Source organism: Heteronotia binoei, chromosome 19 (genome assembly GCF_032191835.1).
Source record: "Heteronotia binoei isolate CCM8104 ecotype False Entrance Well chromosome 19, APGP_CSIRO_Hbin_v1, whole genome shotgun sequence".
Classification (NCBI taxonomy): Eukaryota; Metazoa; Chordata; class Lepidosauria; order Squamata; family Gekkonidae; genus Heteronotia; species Heteronotia binoei.
The window spans coordinates 21,054,894-21,073,643 of NC_083241.1; the positions used below are offsets into that span (position 1 = coordinate 21,054,894).

Consider the following 18,750-nt stretch of genomic DNA (forward strand, 5'->3'; position numbering starts at 1 on the left):
TATCTGGCCCTTTTTAACTGGCAGTGCCAGGGGCTGAACCTGGGACCTTCTGTGCGCCAAGCACACAACCACTGTCCGAACCATATGGAGATGAACAGCAGGCACATTTACCTCTGAGTGGAAAATATAATTTGCCTTTTCAGGGGACACAACCCATAGTCCCGGAGAAGACCAAAGCTAACTGTACTCTTTAACATCCTTTCCAGGCAGGGCTCTTGTGCCCTGGTCAGCAGTGGCCACCCTGGTGCTGCCTGAAAATAGTAGAATCCAAGGAAGGTTTAACAGTCTCATCTGCTCTTTGTCTGGATCAGACCTACAGTGGAGTCTAAAAAGCAGAAATGCATTGAAGTCAATGATCTTAGAATTATGTAACTCTGTTTAAGGTCAGATTGTTTCAAGACACAGAACAAATCTGAAATCCTATTCAGAGTGGAAATCAATGAAAATGGAGTAATAGCTCTGCATGCAGTTACTCCAGTCTAATCCATTAATTCCAGTGGGTTTAGACTGGAGTAACTCAGCACAGGATTGTACTCTAAATGATCTAATATTGAAACAGACCTCCATATTGATCCAAAGGTCTGTGTCCTAGAGGCTTCCATCTATGATCATGGGCTTGAGAAAGAAGGAACTCAAGTCAGCACCTCCTCCCACTACTCCAAACAAAGTTTTATTCAGAATGTAAGCTTTCGTGTGCTCTAAGCACACTTCATCAGATGAGGAATCAGGTACAACTTGACTCCTACTTTGTTCTACTGCTTCAGACCAACATGGCTGCCCACTTGGATCTATCTACTCCAAACAAAGACACTGACCTCTTTCATAAGGGTTTCCAGTCTTGTGATGACTGCCATGTAGACAGCAGTGTAAACCAGAAGCAGCCCAGAATCACACAAGGAACACTCATCCAAGCACGCGGTTCCCAGACCAATTGAGGAAGTGCACCAGTAAACCAGCAATGTCCTAGTTGCATTGGGGTGGAAAAGTATACAGATACAGTTACATCTCCATACAGACAAGAAATACTTGGGCTTTCAAGAGCAAAATATTTTGGATTTGAAAATGTCATCAGACTCCCCCTTGAATGTGTTAATTATTTCTTGGGGGGTCCAATACTTATTTTTAACAACAAGCAGAAGCAAGCCACAGTTGCATAAATGGAACAAAATCTCATCTGCTTGGACTCAACATGCCACCGGTTCTGGAAGTCCAAGGCAGGCAACAAAACTCAACACTCCTGATGGATTGTCCTTCATGGCTGATGTGACTTCTGGCCCAGAAAGTCACAAGCAGCAGACCTGTGAAAGAACTGCCCTGGAAGAATATTTGGAGGAACACACCTTGCAAGTTGTTAGGTATACTCAAGAAGTTTTCTGTGCATTCCCACCCGGTTAGCAAGAAAGTGACACAGCATGTATTTGCAAACACATGTTGTAAAGAACCTTGCCAGAGAGCCAGGATTGGTTGTCCTTGCCAAGCGTCCACTCAGTGGCAAACCTGCATTTGACACTAGGGAATGTGTGAACTGGCTCTTTCAGAAACAGCAGCATCACATTAAACAAATGGCTTGTCAAATGCAAAGAAAGAAAAATCAAACAAACAATGAAATCTAATCACAACACCAGATACTTTCTGTAATATTTTATTTTATTTATATAGAAATACTTAAAAAAAACATGAAGTAGCACCATTACTTAAGTTTTACCTTTATTATGTAGAACTTTAAATGTCAGAAAAATAAAACTCTTGATACAATTTCAAATCTTGTCTCAGCAAATATAATATTAGTATTTGACCATGAGGTTAAAGGCCCTTTATCATAAAATAAAATATACTTTGTTTTTAAACTTTGTTCAGTAAAGTACATTTAAGATCAAGTAACATCACCTACATATACATAAACGTGGTAAACAAATGTATTAAAATAGAAATACTAAACTATAGTGGTGCAACAGAATTTTTTTGTAATTTCCACCGAATTCTATTTATACAAATGTTAGAAAGCATCAACAATTCCTTTTGACCGTATGCTTAAAACATTTCAATTTTTGTAATAATATAGAATAAAATATGCTTTATATCACTGAATAGAAAATATGCTGGGTGAAGCAGATTTAAAAGATTTTTTTTCTTGAACCTATAAAAATCTCCATCCCAACAGAATACTGTTCAAAGTATTACACATTTTATGGTTTTGCAATTCCATTCACAATTCGTGTGATATTAAAATAATACAGTGTTCTTTGCCCATGAGGCCATACTAAAAAATAAAAAAGATTTAACCCAGCTACAAAAAAGTTCACTGAACTTAAATTAAAATACTTGTAAACATCTTTGCAATATGAAATATAATTTTTCAAGTCAAAAAAGAATAAAATACTTCAATCTGTATTAATGCAATTTATCTTTAAAACCTTTAAACGCTTTTTAATATATATAAGAGATATGTTACAGTTTCCTTTTTTCTTCTTTTTTTTCTTTGATAAAGCTGCAGTATCATAGTTTATTATTATTAATTTTTCACAGGAAAAAACAACCTTGCCCTTTCAAGAACATTCAAGAAAAGTTATCCATCCATAGATTTCTCAATAAGCAATCTAGCAACTACCAGCACTTTATACTAACGGTTCACACAGCATCATAATCCATATGCATGTCCTACCTTAATTTAGAAAAGAGACAGAGAGAAGGAAGAGAGAGAGAGAGATTGTTTTGGAAGCTTGGCCTTAAAAGTGTAAAAACTAGTATATTACTAGAATGACGTTCCTTAATATTTATAGCATGCATTTGATGTTACAAATATCCCCCTTAACCCACTCTAGGCTACAGTACACTCAATGCAAAAATAATATATATATATTTTTATATATATACTTTTTAAATTAAATGGGAACCATCCTGTAAAGTGAGGTTCAAACCCCCTTCCCCTCCCCTTTTGTTATTTGTTTTTTTTCCCTTTTGGGGGGGTGATGTGCGGATACTGCAGCTTTAATATCTATCTCTGGATCTCTGAATACAAGTAGAAGGAGACCTTCTTCTAAGAAGGAGAGGCGGCGAGTTGGGAGGCGGGCACATGGGAGCGCGCGGGCACGCGCCCGAGGAGTCTTGTCTTTTCTTCTTCTTAGGAGAAGATGCGGATGGCCTGAGTGACAGCGCTGTGGCAGACTGGGCACTGGGGCTCGGTCTTCTCGCAGATGCGGTTGGCACACTCCATGCAGAAGAGGTTGTGGCCGCAGGGCACGAGGGCGGCGATCACTTCGCTCTCGAAGCAGACGGAGCAGTCGCGGCTGCCCTTCCGCCGCAGGCCCGAGGACGAGCAAGAGGAGCTGGAGGAAGAGCTGGACGACGACGACGACGAGGCCGAGGAGTCGGACGGCAGGCCGGGCAGGTGGCAGCCCAGCCCGTTGGCGTAGAGCGGGTAGGAGGAGGAGGAGGAGGAGGCGGCGGCGGCGGCGGCGGCTGCAGCGGCCACGGCGGCAGCGATGAGGCGGCCTCCCGGGTCACTGCGCACCCGGCGCGCCAGGGGATGGGGCTCGGCCGCCAGCGCCACGCCTCCGCCGTGCAGGGGCGGGGAGAGGCGCGTCGGAGGAGGCGGCGGCGGCGGAGGAGGAGCGCCCGCGCAGCCGCGCCTGGGCCCGCCGCTCACCAGCAGGGCCAGGTTGGCGTTGGGGGCCGTCGAGGAGGCGCCGGCGGCGGGGAAGGCCGCGGGGCCGCCGGGCGAGGAGGGCCCGCCGCGCTCGAACTGGGACCACAGGAGGGGCGCGCCGGGCGGGGGCGCGGGGGCCAAGTCGAAGCCCGGCGGGGAGTCGAAAGGCGGCAGCTCGGCGGCGCAGCACTCGGGCGAAGACAGCACCTCTCCGCCGCCTCCATAGACGCCGTAGCCGTTGTTGTTGCTGCCGCTGCTGCCGTTGTGGTGGGGAAAGTTGAGCGCGGGGCTGGGCGGGCTGTAGTCGCCCAGGCGGCCGCCAGCGCCGCCGAAGTAGGAGTCGGTGGAGGCGCTGCCCAGCGAGCTGGAGCTGTCGTTGCGGTAGCTGCAGAAGGGCTTGCGGCCGGGCGTGGGCGTGAGGCTGGCGGGGGCGGAGGGGGCGGGCGGCGGCGGCGGGGGAGGCGGCGGCGGGGGCGGAGGGGGAGGCGGCGTGGGCTTGCTCCAGAGACTGCCGGCGCCCCCCCCGCCGCCGTTCAGCTCGAAGCCCACGTCGGTGCCGTTGGCGTGGAAGTCGTTGTCGTCGGTCATCTCGATGATGCCGCCTGTGCGCATGGCGATGTGCGCCTCGATCTCCTCGCGGGCGCGGTCCACGTTCTCGGGCATGCCGGTCACCTCGAAGACGGGCTCTTTGTCCCGGCTGGGCGTGACGATGTAGGTGTGGGTCTGCTGCTGGATGCGCTTGATGGTGGCCCCCTTGGGCCCCACCACCAGCCCCACCACCCGGTAAGGCACTCGCACCTGGATGGTGGTCTGCCCGGGCAGGTTGGGCGGGCTGGGCACCGTGCCGCCGTTCAGGACGGTGTTCTTGTTGCGGGAAGCGCGGATCATGGAGAAGTGCTCGGCCGCCGAGATGATCTCCCTCCGGGCCATGGCCACATCTTCCTTCCTGCCCGTGACGACAAAGAGCGGCTCCTCCCCGCGGACGGGCGTCTTGATGTAGGTGTTGGTTTTGGCCCGCAGAGCTTTGATTTTACAACCTGGAGGCAGAGGCGGGGCAAGGGCGGGGGGGAGGGGAGACGACGAAGGGAGGGAGGGAGGGAGGGAGAGCCGGTTACATCTCCGGATTTCGGATGGCAAAGAAAAAACGCCCCCCCCCCAAGCACTTGAACCGTCGCATGGCCCGGCTTCCCTGACAGGGGGAAACAACACACACACAAGTAGCCTGCCTTTGCCCCCCTCCCCCCCGCCAGCCCACCTTAGAGGCACTCCCACCCAATCTGCCCACTAGCCAAGACGCCCCCCCCCCTCCAATAATATCTGCCGGGCAGACCAAACAAAACAAAAAGCCCACTCGGGCCAAACCGACTTGCGTTGGCACCGTGAGCAATGCGCGTCGGTTGCAAGGGGGCGACCCTAATATACCAACACCCTCTTCCCTAAATCACTGCACGTTTGGGCTCCGCGCACTCCGTGGTGATGGGCGGGGGTGGGGAGTCCTTTATTGTTAAACAAAGGCACCAACGGCCGCGGCAGCCCCCGTGCTCTCTGGAAGAGCTACCCAGATGCTGAATGCGGATGCTGGGAGCCCAGCCCCATTGTGTCCACCGCCTCGTCGTGATGCCGCCAAAGGAAACACCCCTCCGTGGCTGCTAACTGTTGGGGGGGGGGGGAGGAAGCAATAACAACAAACTCGCACTCCCGAGGTATGTTTTTCTTGCAAGCGGTTCTCTCTCTCTCTCTTTCGCACAGTCAAAGGCGGCGCAAAGGTTGGTGCGCATAGGCGAGGCGCAGCCACATCTGGCCGAGCGGGGATGCAAAGGCGAGCCGCCCCCTCCCTCCCATCCTCCGTCCTGCCTCCCTTCCTTTGTCTGAGGAGCAGCGGCAGCCAGGTTGGCCAGCTGGGCTGAGGGAGCGAGGTGGGCTGGGCATCCCGAGCCATCCCTACAAAAACACAAGCCCAGTAGGCACCAGGGAGGGAGGGAGCCCTCGGCTGTGCCCCCCCCCGAACAGGCACACCCCCCACCCCCAAAGGCGCCTTCGCCCACCTTGCCTTCCCACGATCTCGGCGACGTGCTCGGAGCTGGGCACTGGGACGCATTCGGTCATGTTCACGCTCTTCTTGCGCGGCTCGTTGTCGTAAAGGGAGCCCGTCTCGTCGTTGTCCAAGCCCAGGAGGGAGAGCTGATCCAAGGCGATCTGCAGGGCTCTTTGGTCATCCAGGGTCTCGCCGCCTCCCCCTCCGCCGCCGCCTCCGCTCCCGTTCCTCTCCATGTCGGCGAAAAGCGAGCTAGGCATAGTCCCGCTGGATGTGCAGGATCGCACCCTCCTCCTCCGCTGCTTTTCCTTCCTGCACTCGGATCAGTAGCGGTGGAGGGGGGGGGGGGAGCCAAGCAGACACAAAGGAAGGAGCCGAGGCAGATGGCCAGCCAGCAGCGGCCAGGGGAGGAGACAGAGGCAAGCGCCGGCGGGGACCCCGCGAAGCAAGCCCTAGATGCGGGTAACAAAACAAGCCCCCCAAAAATAATATTTTTTTTGTAGTTTCCTTGTGCTGTAGAAAAAAAACCCCTCGCTTTGCAGTGCAATCCGGTTTGTGAGATGCTCTTCAAGGCCCCCACCTTCACGGCTCCCCCCCAGGTCTTTTTCCTCCTCCGGGCCGGTGGGGGGGATGTGCGGGCGGCGAGAGCGAGGCGCTGCGCTGCCTCGTCCCCCCCTTGAGTTCTTTTCGCTGGCCACAATGCCAGGCGATGGCAGCGCTGCTTTAAGGAGCCCCTCCCAGCCTCCGCTCGCTCCCCCCGCGCGCCTCCGCCTCTCCTCTGTCTGAGCCTCTGCTGCAGCCAGACAGCGCTAGCGAGAGGGGAGGGAGGCAGGGGGGAGGAGGAAGCCGAGCGCCGCAGCCCGAGCGGCCCCGCGACCACCGCCAAGGAGCCCCCGACGCCGCTGCGCCCGCCCATTGGCCGCCCGGCCGAGCTAGGCCCCGCCCCTCCCCAGCCCGGCCCCGCCCCTCCCCGGCAAGACTCCGCTCTTCTTTGTTGGCGGATCAGGCACAACAATAAAGCCGGCTCGGAAAAGCGACCCGGTCGGGGAGCGCGACCCCCGGGCCCGCCGCGCCTCCACCGCGCGGCAGAGGCACAGCCAGCCAGACGCGCCCAGTATTTGGCACCCAAGCACCTCTTGCTGCCCAGAGCGGTGGTTTTTAATAAAGACTCCGGACTTCTCGGACAGCGTCTTTGTCCCTCAAGCCCGAGGCTGCGGGGGAGCCAGACGGAGGGCGGCTTGTGCGCGCCCTCCTCCACGCAGGGCCCAGCGGCGTCCCAGCAGCCACAATGACAACAAGAAGCGAGGCGAGGGGCGTGTTGAGCGCGTGGCTGTGGCTGGACAGGGCTTGCAGGGACTATCAGGCAAGCGGCACGGCGGGCTCTCGCTCTGGGCTGCATTCGATGCCACCAGCAGCGATCCCTTTCTGGTCTCGGGAAGGGACTCAAGTGGCGGCGTTCTCTCATGCCCCTTCCCCACCCCCAGAGGACGCGGGAAGCGATAGGCCTTCGCCGAGTCCTCCTAATTCCTGAGCGTGTGCAGAGAGAGAAAGTCTTTGGCGGTGAATCAGCGCGGCTCGCCTTCCGCGCTCACGCTTGCCCGTGGGGTGCCAAAGGTTTCCAGGTCAAAGGGGTGTGGCCTCTCCCTCCGGCAGCTCGTGAGCTTTTTTGTTTTGCAAGCGAAGCTGCAAGCCATTTTTTTTTTAAATCAACATTCATTCATAGCCCCTCCCCCCACCCCCAAATGGCACTGTGCTGGAAAAACCCGCCCGTTGGGCCCCATCCCCACCCCCACCCCACACCGATAATGTCGCCCCTTCAAGCACCCATCCCGTCCTTATGTCTTTGCAGCAAACTCGCTCAAAAGCCAGGAAAGGACCTATTGCAACCCAAGAAGCCTATCGATCCTTTCTGGCGAATGCTGCTTTGTTGCGAGCGGAGAAAGATTCCCTGCTCTGCGGCGGCGCCTGGAACCGAACGACTTCGCGCAAGGCGGGGCGAGGAAGACTTGCAGGATTCCCTTTCCCTGATTGGCAGAGCCGGTTTCTGCGCCTGCCCCCCGCCTTCCGCTGGGGCTTTCCGGGCATGCGCGCGGCACCCACCTCTCTCACATAAAGCCCGACGAGCTGCCCGCTTTCCGCATTCAGTTGCGAGGCTCCGCTGGCTGCGGGTGCTTCGCAAGAAGATGAGGAGCGGCGCCGTCTTCCTTCCCCATAGAGACTCTGCCTCCGCCTTCGGGAGCCACGTGCATGGTGGGCTGGGAGGAGGAGGAGCTCTTCTGAACTGGGAAAGTGGAGGCGGGTTTTAGGAAGCATTCTGCAGCTCCGAAACAAAGCGTGCAAGCCTGGAGACAGGAGGAGAGATTGAGCAGAATGGGTTTTTTTCGAATTTATGGCGAGCAAGGCACACATCTCATCTGAATCCTGAAAAGGTTCACAGACTCCTAATAACTCACCCAGTGTGCCAGCAGCAACATGAGGCGCAGAGAATCATTCAGGGGTGCCACGGGCAACTTCTGCTTAAAACAGATGATTCTGTTTCATCCCAGCCTCAGAGTCAGCTGAACTGCTGGAGCTCTTGAAAGGCAGGGATGCAATGAAATTACTGTCCCAACTGGGATGAGGCAAACCTAGGGACTCATGCAGAGGTGCATGGTACTGCTCTCTCTCAAGGTAATTTTCCTGCATCTCTGCGTTGGGACTGCTTGAGCTAATTGTATCTGGTGCAGGAAAGTGGTAGAGTTACCCAGCCTCCTCCAGCAGGAGCCGATGGGGAAAACACGGGTCATCCTGCCGATTGTATAATCAGGACAGACCTAACATGTCTAGAGGAGACTGACTGGAAGGAGGCCTACACAGAGTTGTGAAGATCTGCCGCTTTCTTTGTGGGTGGGTGCTTTGGGATCTCATGGGAGCCTGTAATTGCTTTATTTGATTCTCTGCGCACAAATAGTTTTTCCTCAGCTCACTGTTTGGCCTTAGCTGCTTTAAAAAAATCATACACTGTTCTGAAGTAGAGGTCCCCAAAGCTGCTAACACATGAAAGAAGCAATACAGCTTTTTTTAAAAAAAGGTAAGCAAAAATGGCTCTGAAATATGGTGTCCCAGCAGCTACAAGGACAATAGAGGCCTCCTGTTTGTGCATGATGTGTGGTGACCTCTAGTAGATGGCAAGAAAACTATTACAACAGGGTGTTATGGGATTAAAATGATTTTGACTGTAGACTCACATAGGATGAACCAGGTAAGGGAAAGTCAGGCAAGGTAGGGGAGTGGGTTAGTTGCACTGCCTTTTCTGGAAATTAATTTTTGGCATTGATGGATTTAAAAGAGAAATGAGAACTGCCAAAAGTCAGACTTTTGCACCTTCAAGATCCGTTTTCCCAGACAAGCCAATAGCCAGTTTGATGACATACATTCCATGTGATCGTTGGACCTGTTGTAATCCTGTTTGCAGACCAGGTAAAAGTCTAGAGGGGTGAGCCTGTGAGAAGAAGGTTGCCTGCTGTCACAAACTCTCAAGCCAACAGTCCAAAGCCTCATGATGATTAAATGGTTTTACTTCTCTGCCCTGGAACTGCTCTCCACCACCACCACCCCAGTTCAACAATCAAGGCCTCATGGCTAGTGGGTGACCCCCAATTCAAACTTTCTTGGTTGCTTCAAGAAGATTTGTTAGATCTCTAGAAGTTGAAGTGACTAAACTGAGGCTACTGTACTTTAGTCACATTTTCAGAAGTTGAAAGAGTTATTGGAAAAGACAATCATGCTAGGAAAAGTTGAAGGCAGCAGGAAAAGAGGATTACCCAGCTTGGGATGGGTCACTCCGCTAAGGAAGTCATGGCCTTCAGTTTGCAAGACCTGAACCAGGCCCTTAAGATGTTTTGGAGGACACTAATTCATAAGGCCACCATAGGCTCAAAGTGACTTGGCAGCACTTAACACTCACAGGAACACATTTGCAACAAGGACCAAATAGCCGATTTTTACAGTGGTGCTTGTAAGATCTCACAGAAAATATGGGAAGCTCGTGCTTTGGACTCTGCAGAGGTGGCATGTAGCTTTACTGTTATGTACATGAAATTTATGAGGACAACTTTGCAGTGATGACTAAGAGGGGGGCACTGGCATGTTGCACAATGGGCTGTTTGCTTTTTTTGAAAAAGGTTTTGCATTGTATTCTGTCTTTTTCTGCAATTGGCAATACATCCTAGACATCTCTCCCCCCCCCCCCCCTTGTAGTGTTGTTTCTGTTTGTTATTTGCAGTGTTTTCCAATTCTGTCATCCATGTCCTATTTCATTTGTTTACTGCAGTTGACTGGACTTTTTAAAATTATGTGATTCACCTTGAGGCTCAGTGAGAAAGATGGGCAATAAATGAAATAAAAGATTATAATAATAAAGAAAGAGCTATGGGTCAGTACTACGTGCTTAGTTGGAATTTTTAGATACAGAGGTGGAGCTTGAGTTGGTGTCATCTAGTACCTGATTTTGTGAGCAAGGGAAGATCCCAAAACTCCCATCAAAGTTGCGATTCAGACTCAATTTGATTCAGACCCCACACATTTGCAAGACAAGGGAGGGATAATACTTATACAGTGACTGAACTCATAGGGCTATTGTAAAGATTACCAAGATAACATGGAGCAGTTTGGACACTGGAAATGCACTATACAGATTACCCTCTTCCACTAAAGCAACACAATGGAGAAAAGGCCAGGAATCCTTTTTGAAAGGTATGAGACCTCCTCCAAAATTGGCTTGGATTCAGAGGGAGTCTAAGGGTGAAGACAGACATCATATAACAGCAGGACTGATGTACTTTCATACACAACTAGCACGTTCACCTATAAGTTCCGTCCCCTTTCTCTACCTTTCAAACACCTAGATGGAAGCTGCAACTTTAGGGGGGGAAAACTTTACTCTCAACCTACTGAATAAATTAGGACTTACTTCCAAGTGGACCTGCTTAGGATTGTTCCCATGGGATACTTCCACCATATGACATTCCTCACAGATGCTTTTACATATACTTGGAGAGATAGTGTGGTAATTAAAGTAATGAAACTCTACCCTAGGGATTGATCTGAGAGCTGGATTCATTCAGATCTGAATCATGGAATAAATTTTGACGCAGCATATACCAAGCTAAGAGAAAGAGGGAATAATGCAACCCTAACGGTTGTTCCTATATATGTGATGTAAACCGCAGCCTTTCCATTTCACATCACCTTTGAGGTCTACTCTGTACCCTTTCCTCAGCTGCCGTGTTAACCAAGCGTTTCCATCTTATTTCCTTTCAACTCTCTCTTTGCCCAACTGGCTTTCTCCATCCTTAAAAAAGGTAAAGGTAGTCCCCTGTGCAAACACCAGTCATTTCTGATTCAGGTGATGTCACATCATGTTTTCACAGCAGACTTTTTTATGGGGTGGGTCACCATTGGCTTCCCCAGTCATCTACACTTTCCCCCCAGCAAACTGGTACTCATTTTACCAACCTCGGAAGGTTGGAAGGCTGAGTCAACCTTGAGCCAGCTACCTGAACCCAGCTTCCACTGAGATTGAACTCCGGTCATGAACAGAGCTTGGACTGCAGTACTGCAGCTGACAGCTCTGTGCCAGGGGGCTCCTAGTTCTCCATCCTTAGGATTGTTAAAAATCCCCACCAGTCATGCTTGCTGCTTCACCAGGTTGACCAATCGCAGGCCAGCCAAGTTGTGACCAAGCCCTCTTCCCTTCCAAACTCCCCTAAACTCTCCCTCAACTGAATTTTTCCAGTTCCTTTTAAAACTTTGCTCCTCAATATTTAAACAACACCTTAACTTAGCTGGTGTGGGACAGTGGTTAGAGTTGTACTAGGAAGTGGGAGACCCAGGTTCCAGGCCCCATTCTTGGAAGCTTGCCAGGTGACTGTGGGCCTACCTCACAGGTTATTTTGAAGCTCCCTGAAGAAGAAGAAGAAGAGAGTGGTGTTAACCACTTCAGGTCCCCACTGGGGAGAAAACTAGGAGCAGTCTAGTGGTTAAAGTGTTACAACTAGGGCTTTTTTTGTAGCAAATGCCCAGCAGGAACTCTAGGCCACACCCACAACATCACCATTGTTTCACACAAGGCTTTTTTGTAGAAAAAAATCAGCAGGAACTTATTTGCATATCAGACCATACCCCCTGATGCCAAGCCAGCTGGAACTGCGTTCCTGTGTGTTCCTGCTCAAGAAGAAGAAGAGATTGGATTTATACCCAGTCTCCTTCCCCTTCCCACAACAGACACCCTGTGAGGGGGGGAAAATGGTAAAGGTAGTCCCCTGGGCAAGCACCAGTCGTTTCCAACTCTGGGGTGACGTTGCTTTCACAACATTTTCACGGCAGACTTTTTACAGGGGGTGATTTGCCATTGCCTTTTCCAGTCATCTACACTTTCCCCCCAGCAAGCTGGGGACTCATTTTACCAACCTTGGAAGGATGAAAGGCTGAGTCAACCTTGAGCTGGCTACCTGAACCCAGCTTCCACCAGGATCAAACTCAGGTGGTTCAGACTGCAGTACTGCAGCTTACCACTCTGCGCCACGGGGCTCTTCCCTGTGAGATAATGGGGCAAAAACTGCCCTTTCCAGATAGGGTTGCCAAGTTCAATTCAAGAAATAATTTGGGGGTGGAGCCAGAAGAAAGGTTGTAACAAGCACAATTAAACTTCAAAGGGAGTTCTGGCCCTTGCATTTAAAGGGACCCCATACCTTTTAAATGCCTTCCCTCCATTGGAAATAATGAAGGACTGGGGCACCTTTTTGGGGAGTTCATAGAACTGTACCCCCCAGTCCAATCTTTTTGAAACTTGAAGGATGTTTTGAAGAGAGGCACTGAATGCTATGCTGAAAATTTGGTACCTCTTCCTCAAAAAGGCTCCCCAGAGATCCATGAATCAATTCTCCATTATACCCTATGAAAATCGGTCTCCATAAGGAATAATGGAGGGCCCGGCAGACATTTCCTCCCCCCCCCCCCACTTTCTGATGCCACTGAAGCAGGGGGAGGGCCTCCATACTGGGGATTGGCAACCCTTTTTCCAGATCAGCCTCTGACAGAGTTATGACTTACCCAAGGTCACTCCAGCAGTTACATGTGGAGGAGTGGGGAATCATACTCAGTTCTCCCAGTTAAGAGTCCACACGCTTAACCACTACACCAAACTCTCTCTCTCTCTCTCTCTCTCTCTCTCAAAAAAAGCCCAGGTTATGACTGCTCTGGGAGGTGCAGGTTTGGATCCCCAGCCTGCCACGGAAGTTTAGCTGGGGGCCCTTGAGCCAGTCACACAGAGATCAAATGGAACAGAGGAGAATGGTGTAAACTGCTTTGGGCCTCCACTGGGGGGAGAAGTGGAGTTAGAAATGAAGAAAGCAAATACGCAGATAAAACGATACACAAAACGAAAGGTGCTGCAGTTGGCCCCTGACTGAGGGGTGGTTTCCTCCAAGGACCTAGCGCCTGAGACCCATCATTTGGAAGTCTCTCTGGCCCAAACAGACATTTTTAAAGAAAAGATGTTACCTGTCGTGCAGTTCCCAGCAAAGGGTAGCCCTTGCTCTACCTGGGGACACGCTATCCTAAGTTTTGCTTCCTGCAGAGAAAGAGCACATCACCAAGTCATAAATTGCTTGTGTTTGGTTTCACGACAAGGGACCCAGGATGGGTTTGGGCTGCTGCCTGTACATGCAAGCCCTAGAGAGAGGGGCAAGTGAATGCAGGATGTTGTTGCCCCCTTTTACAGTCTCTAGGTCAGTGGATACTACAAGAGCAAGGAACAGGTCAAGGGCTTCTGCTCCCTCTGGCTGGTGGTTCTGGGGAACTGTAGAATAGTCTGCTTAAAAAGAGAGTCCATTTGCTAACTGTACAGCATGGAGGGAAAAGTCCTTGAAGTTTAGAAAGACAGTCACTATTCTTAAAGGCGACCCCGTGGCACAGAGTGGTAAAGCATCAGTACTGCAGTACTGTGGTCTGGACTCTCTGCTCACGACCTGAGTTCGATTCCAGCAGAAGCTGGATTCAGGTAGCCGGCCCAAGGTTGACTCAGCCTTCCATCCTTCCGAGGTGGGTAAAATGAGTACCCAGCTTGCTGGGGGGAAAGTGTAAAAGACTGGGGAAGGCAATGGCAATCCACCCCACTGTAAAAAGTCTGCCGTGAAAATGTTGTGAAAGCAACGTCACCCCAGAGTCGGAAACGACTGGTGCTTGCACAGGGGACTACTTTTACTTGTTACCTTTAATCTTCAGTTTGATATTGGGTGTAAGCAAACACTTCTAAGTGTGCGTGTACATGAAAGCTTATGTCCATAATTAAATTTTGTGGATCCTGAAGGTGCCACTGAGGAGCCCCATGGTGCAGAGTGGTAAACTGCAGTACTGCAGTCCAAGCTCTGCTCACGACCTGAGTTTGATCCCGGTGGAAGCTGGGTTCAGGTAGCTGGCCCAAGGTTGACTCAGCCTTCCATCCTTCCAAGGTTGGTAAAATGAGTCCCCAGCTTGCTGGGGGGAAAGTGTAGAGGACTGGGGAAGGCAATGGCAAACTACCTTGTAAAAATTATGCCGTGAAAACGTTGTGAAAGCAATGTCACCCCAGAGTCGGAAACGACTGGTGCTTGCACAGGGGATTTACTGAGGCAAAATTAGTCATTATTCCTACATTCAAATCCTGGGGAGCTGACTGGCAGCGCAGGTGCCGAAGGGAGGGCAGGCGTCAGGAGCTGGTGGCATGGAGAGGCCTTGTGACAACCCATGAAACTGCCCCCAGCCTCTGTGCCGTTTCCTCTGGGAAAATTGCAATGCAATCCTAAGCAGAGCTGCACCCTTTTGTGCCTGTTAGCTTCAGTGGACTTAGAAAAGTACAGCTCCACTCAGGATTGCACTGTTGTCCAGTTCTCCCAGTGGAAACAGCAAAAAGGTTACAAAAGCAAAAAGGCTTTTAAAAAACACCCCCGTTTCTTACCCCTCTATGCAAACAGTAGTGAGCAACCACAGACCAAACTGCCCAGTTGACCTACAATTTGTCTCCTCCCCATTTTTTTTTTTGTTTAATTTCAATGCTGCAGTTTGGTCAGGGAAGTGGTGCCGTGGAACATCACACAGTAAACTACGTGGGGATTTGACTTTCAGCCCAACAGCTCTTCTCACTGTGGTAGCTCTCATTCTTTTTTTTTTTTTAAGGTACAAGCTTGGCAGGATCTGAGTTCATACTTTCTGGAGCACAAACCTCTCAAAAGTACAAGACCGAAACCACTGAGCTAACTGGTCTCATAGAAGCCTCTGCCAGTTATTTGGCATTCCAAAAACAGAGTTAAGTTATCCAACTTCACAGTTTGAAGACAGATTTTTTTTTTTGGGGGGGGGGGTTGACTTCCACCAATCCCACCGCCCACCCCTGCCAGCCCTCCCTCCCTTCATGCAGAAACTGCATCTGCTCCCAGCAGACCTTTAAAGGCACCCATATACCCCAGCAGCAGTCCTTCACAATGCCCACCACTCAGGCTCCCCAAGGGCCAGACCAAGTGATCTCGAGGGCCGCAAATGGCCCTCGGGCCTGACGTTCCCCACCCCTGTGTTAAGGGTTTACTAATTCCCAGGAACAAAATTTCAGGGAGGGGGATCATAACCCCCCCTTCTGAAGTGCTTTTAAGTCTTCAGAAATGCATGACCAGACAAGAGCCAGGGTCTTCCTGCAACACTGAAACTCCACAGGTAGTGAGTATTGTTATTGCAGCATGCAGGATTTTGAAGTTACACCGTCCTCTTTACCAGGTAGCTCAGAATAGATAAAGATTATGGTGTAACTCAAAAGATGGAACCCCTCTACATCCACAAGAAAATGGCCAAGTTGGTGAAATATATTGCAGTTTGTTAATGAACACTCACTGTCACTCACTTTATTTGGGTCCTGTAGCCTTAACTATTTAAAGCAGTAGTTGTGCATAGACTCATAGAGTTGGAAGGGTTCCCCAGGGTCATCTCTTCCAGCGGCCTCCAACCTTTTTTGCCCCAAGGACCGGCCCCAGGGCTGGGCCGCCCACTGCAGCCCCGGGGCCGGCAGGGTGGAGGCACCCAATTCGGCCTCCCCCCACGGTGCCTCCTCCTCCTCTCCGTTTTCCTCCCCCCGTTTCCTCCTCTCTCCTCCCGCGCAGTCTTGCCGACCCGCGTGCAGCCTCGCCACCCCCCCCCCTTTTCACAATTTTAAGGATGGGGAAGGGGCTATGAAGCACCTCCAAGGCCGACTCTCCCCCCCCCCCCCCCGCCAATCAGGTGATCGAAGGGGAAAATGCGGCAGCAGCGGCGAGCGACCCTCTGAAAAAGCAGCACTCCCAGTGCCGCTTTTTCACCTCTGCTGCTGCGTTTTCCCCGCCGATCATCTGATTGGCTGAGGGGGGGGGGATCGGCCTGGGAGGAGCTCCACAGCCTCTTCCCTGGCCTTAAAATGGTGAGAACGGGGCGGAGGAGGTTGCCCGGGGGTGGTGAGGCTACGTGGGGGGAGCGGCAAGGCTGCGTGGCCCTTTGGAAACCGGCTCCAGCCCGGGGGCTGGGGATCCCTGATCTCGTCCACATATCGATTGCTGTCAGAGAACAAAGATGTAAGATTGTGTTTTTTCCTGACCAGTAGAAAAGAGCAAGAGTCCAGTAGCACCTTGAAGACTAACAAAATTTGCAGCAGGAGATGAGCTTTTGTGAATCACTGCTCACCTACTCAGATACCAATTAGCAATCTGATTTATATACTGTAGATTTTCCCCAAATGTTCCACATTGACTCCTCAGGAAATAAAGAAAAGATAGAATTCTAAAATAATAGAACAAAGTAGGAGTCAAGTAGCAACCAGTGGCACAGAGTGGTAAAGTACTGCAGTTGAGCTCTCTGCTCACAACCTGAGTTTGATCTCAGTGGAAGCAGGGTTCAGGTAGCCAGCTCGAGGTTGACTCAGCCTTCCATCCTTCGAAGGTGGGTAAAATGAGTACCCAGCTTGCTGGGGGGAAAGTGTAGATGACTGGGGAAGGCAATGGCAAACCACCCCACTGTAAAAAGTCTGCCATGAAAACGTTGTGAAAGCAACGTTACCTCAGAGTTGGAAACAACTGGTGCTTGCACAGAGGACTACTTTTACCCTTTTTTTAGCACCTTTAAGACCAACAAAGTTTTATTCAGAATGTAAGCTTTCATACACATGCCCAGAATTCCTTCAGACGAAGGAATGGGCTACAGTGACCACCTGGATCTATCCTGAAATAATACATCTCACAGAGGTGGCAGAGAGATGATGCCCTCTGAGAGATGATGACCTCTGAACTTTGAATTTATATTTGCCAGAAATGTAGTAGCTACCCTCCAACAACAGATTCAGCCTTGATCAGTGGCCCCCAGACATGGGTTTGCATCTCCATAACAAAGCCTTTGTCCCTCTGCTTCTTCCTGCCCTAAAGAGGGTGCTCTTCATGCAAAATACAGGTTGGGGATGGAACTTGTCATAGGTGACCAAGATCAAAGCCAGAGTTAGCCTTGTCTTTAAAGTTTAATGCCAATAAAGGTCTATGGTATGGTCTTTAAAGCAGTCTTTAAACCTTTCATTTCCGTATGGGGTTTCCCTCGCTGCCCGAAGGAGGAAAGGGCAGTGGAGTGTGTTACTTCTGGTAGATTACCCTAGTCAAGTTCCAAGCTTGTTTTAATGCAATTTCCTGAAAAGGACTTCTAAAGAAAACTACCACACCTTGCTATACATCAAGAACAGTTAGGTGATTTAAGGGAGTTAGTTAGCTCTCTTTAAACAACAACAACAAGGTTTCAGGCTCACAACCTTTTATTCCCTGACCCCACTGCATGCATAATCCAGCCAAAATGAAGCATTTTTAAAACCTCATTGACTCCAATAGAGGAAGTTAACCTCATGCTATAGATGCCGATGGAAGTCAATGGGCCATTAAAGCACTTAGCTTTGAATTACGGAAACAAGAGAGAACTTTATGGCACCTTAAAACTAGCAGACTTCTTGGGAAAGGGCTTTGGGCCAGTGGTACTTTACTTGAGGAAGGTCTGAGGGTGAACCCCCAGCATCTCCAAGTAGAGAATTTAACATAGTGTAAAGGTGAGACATCAAGAGGGTGAGACATCTAATAAGACTTAAGAAAGGGAGCTTCAACTTTGTTGAAACTGTAGCAACTTTTGGCATTTCAAGATGGGTGCCACCAGGGGTGGAATTCTAGCAGAAGCTCCTTTGCATATTAGGCCACACATCCCTGATGTAGCCAATCCTGCAAGAGCTTACAAGGCTCTTTTTTGTAAGCTCTTGGAGGATTGGCTACATCAGGGGTATGTGGTCTAATATGCAAAGGAGCTCCTGCTAGAATTCCACCCCTGGGTGCCACCACAAAATTGCCACCATCAGCAGTGGGGATGAAATGACCACATGGGATGACAGGGGCCACCACAACATTCTGTCATGCTCCATCTCAGGTGCCCTCCTACAGCAGCAGCCATTTTGCTGGAACCTCTAGGCCCGTCCAGACCTTAAGTGCCTGTGAGCAGGAGAAGTCAGAGAAAACTCTTTCAACTACTATTACCAGCTTCAAACAGGTCTCTAGATAGACAGCATACATTTTTCTCTAAATAAAATAATAATAATAATAATAGCAGGCTCTTCCTCTTCTTCAGCCAAAATTTAGCCTGACAGGTTTTCTGTGGCATAGATTTTGATGGAATTGAAGTCAGACCAATAATCTACTTAGTTGGTATGCATACAGATATCACACACATACAGACCTAGCTTACCTCGTTCCTCCAGATGGCCACACAGTTGTACTTACAGTTGTTGGGAGAGCCAGTTTGGTGCAGTCGTTAATTGTGCGGACTCTTATCTGGAAGAATCAGGTTTGATTCCCCACTCCTTCACTTGCACCTGCTAGCATGGCCTTGGGTCAGCCATAGCTCTGGCAGAGGTTGTCCTTGAAAGGGCAGCTGCTGTCAGAGCCCTCTCCAGCCCCACCCACCTCACAGGCTGTCTGTTGTGGGGGAGGACGGTAAAGGAGATTGTGAGCCGCTCTGA

At 50.5% G+C, this 18,750-nt stretch overlaps 1 protein-coding gene across 1 annotated transcript; it reads right to left on the reverse strand.

Moving 5' to 3' along the window:
- Positions 1 to 1,626: 1,626 nt before the first annotated feature.
- MEX3B (mex-3 RNA binding family member B) lies at positions 1,627 to 5,976 on the reverse strand. Its single transcript, XM_060260149.1, has 2 exons — positions 5,692 to 5,976; positions 1,627 to 4,683 (listed from the first exon to the last, which is right to left on the reverse strand). Exons 1-2 carry the CDS (start codon positions 5,939 to 5,941, stop codon positions 3,122 to 3,124), a joined length of 1,812 nt encoding a protein of 603 aa, XP_060116132.1. The 5' UTR covers positions 5,942 to 5,976; the 3' UTR covers positions 1,627 to 3,121.
- Between the last annotated feature and the right edge of the window lie 12,774 nt (positions 5,977 to 18,750).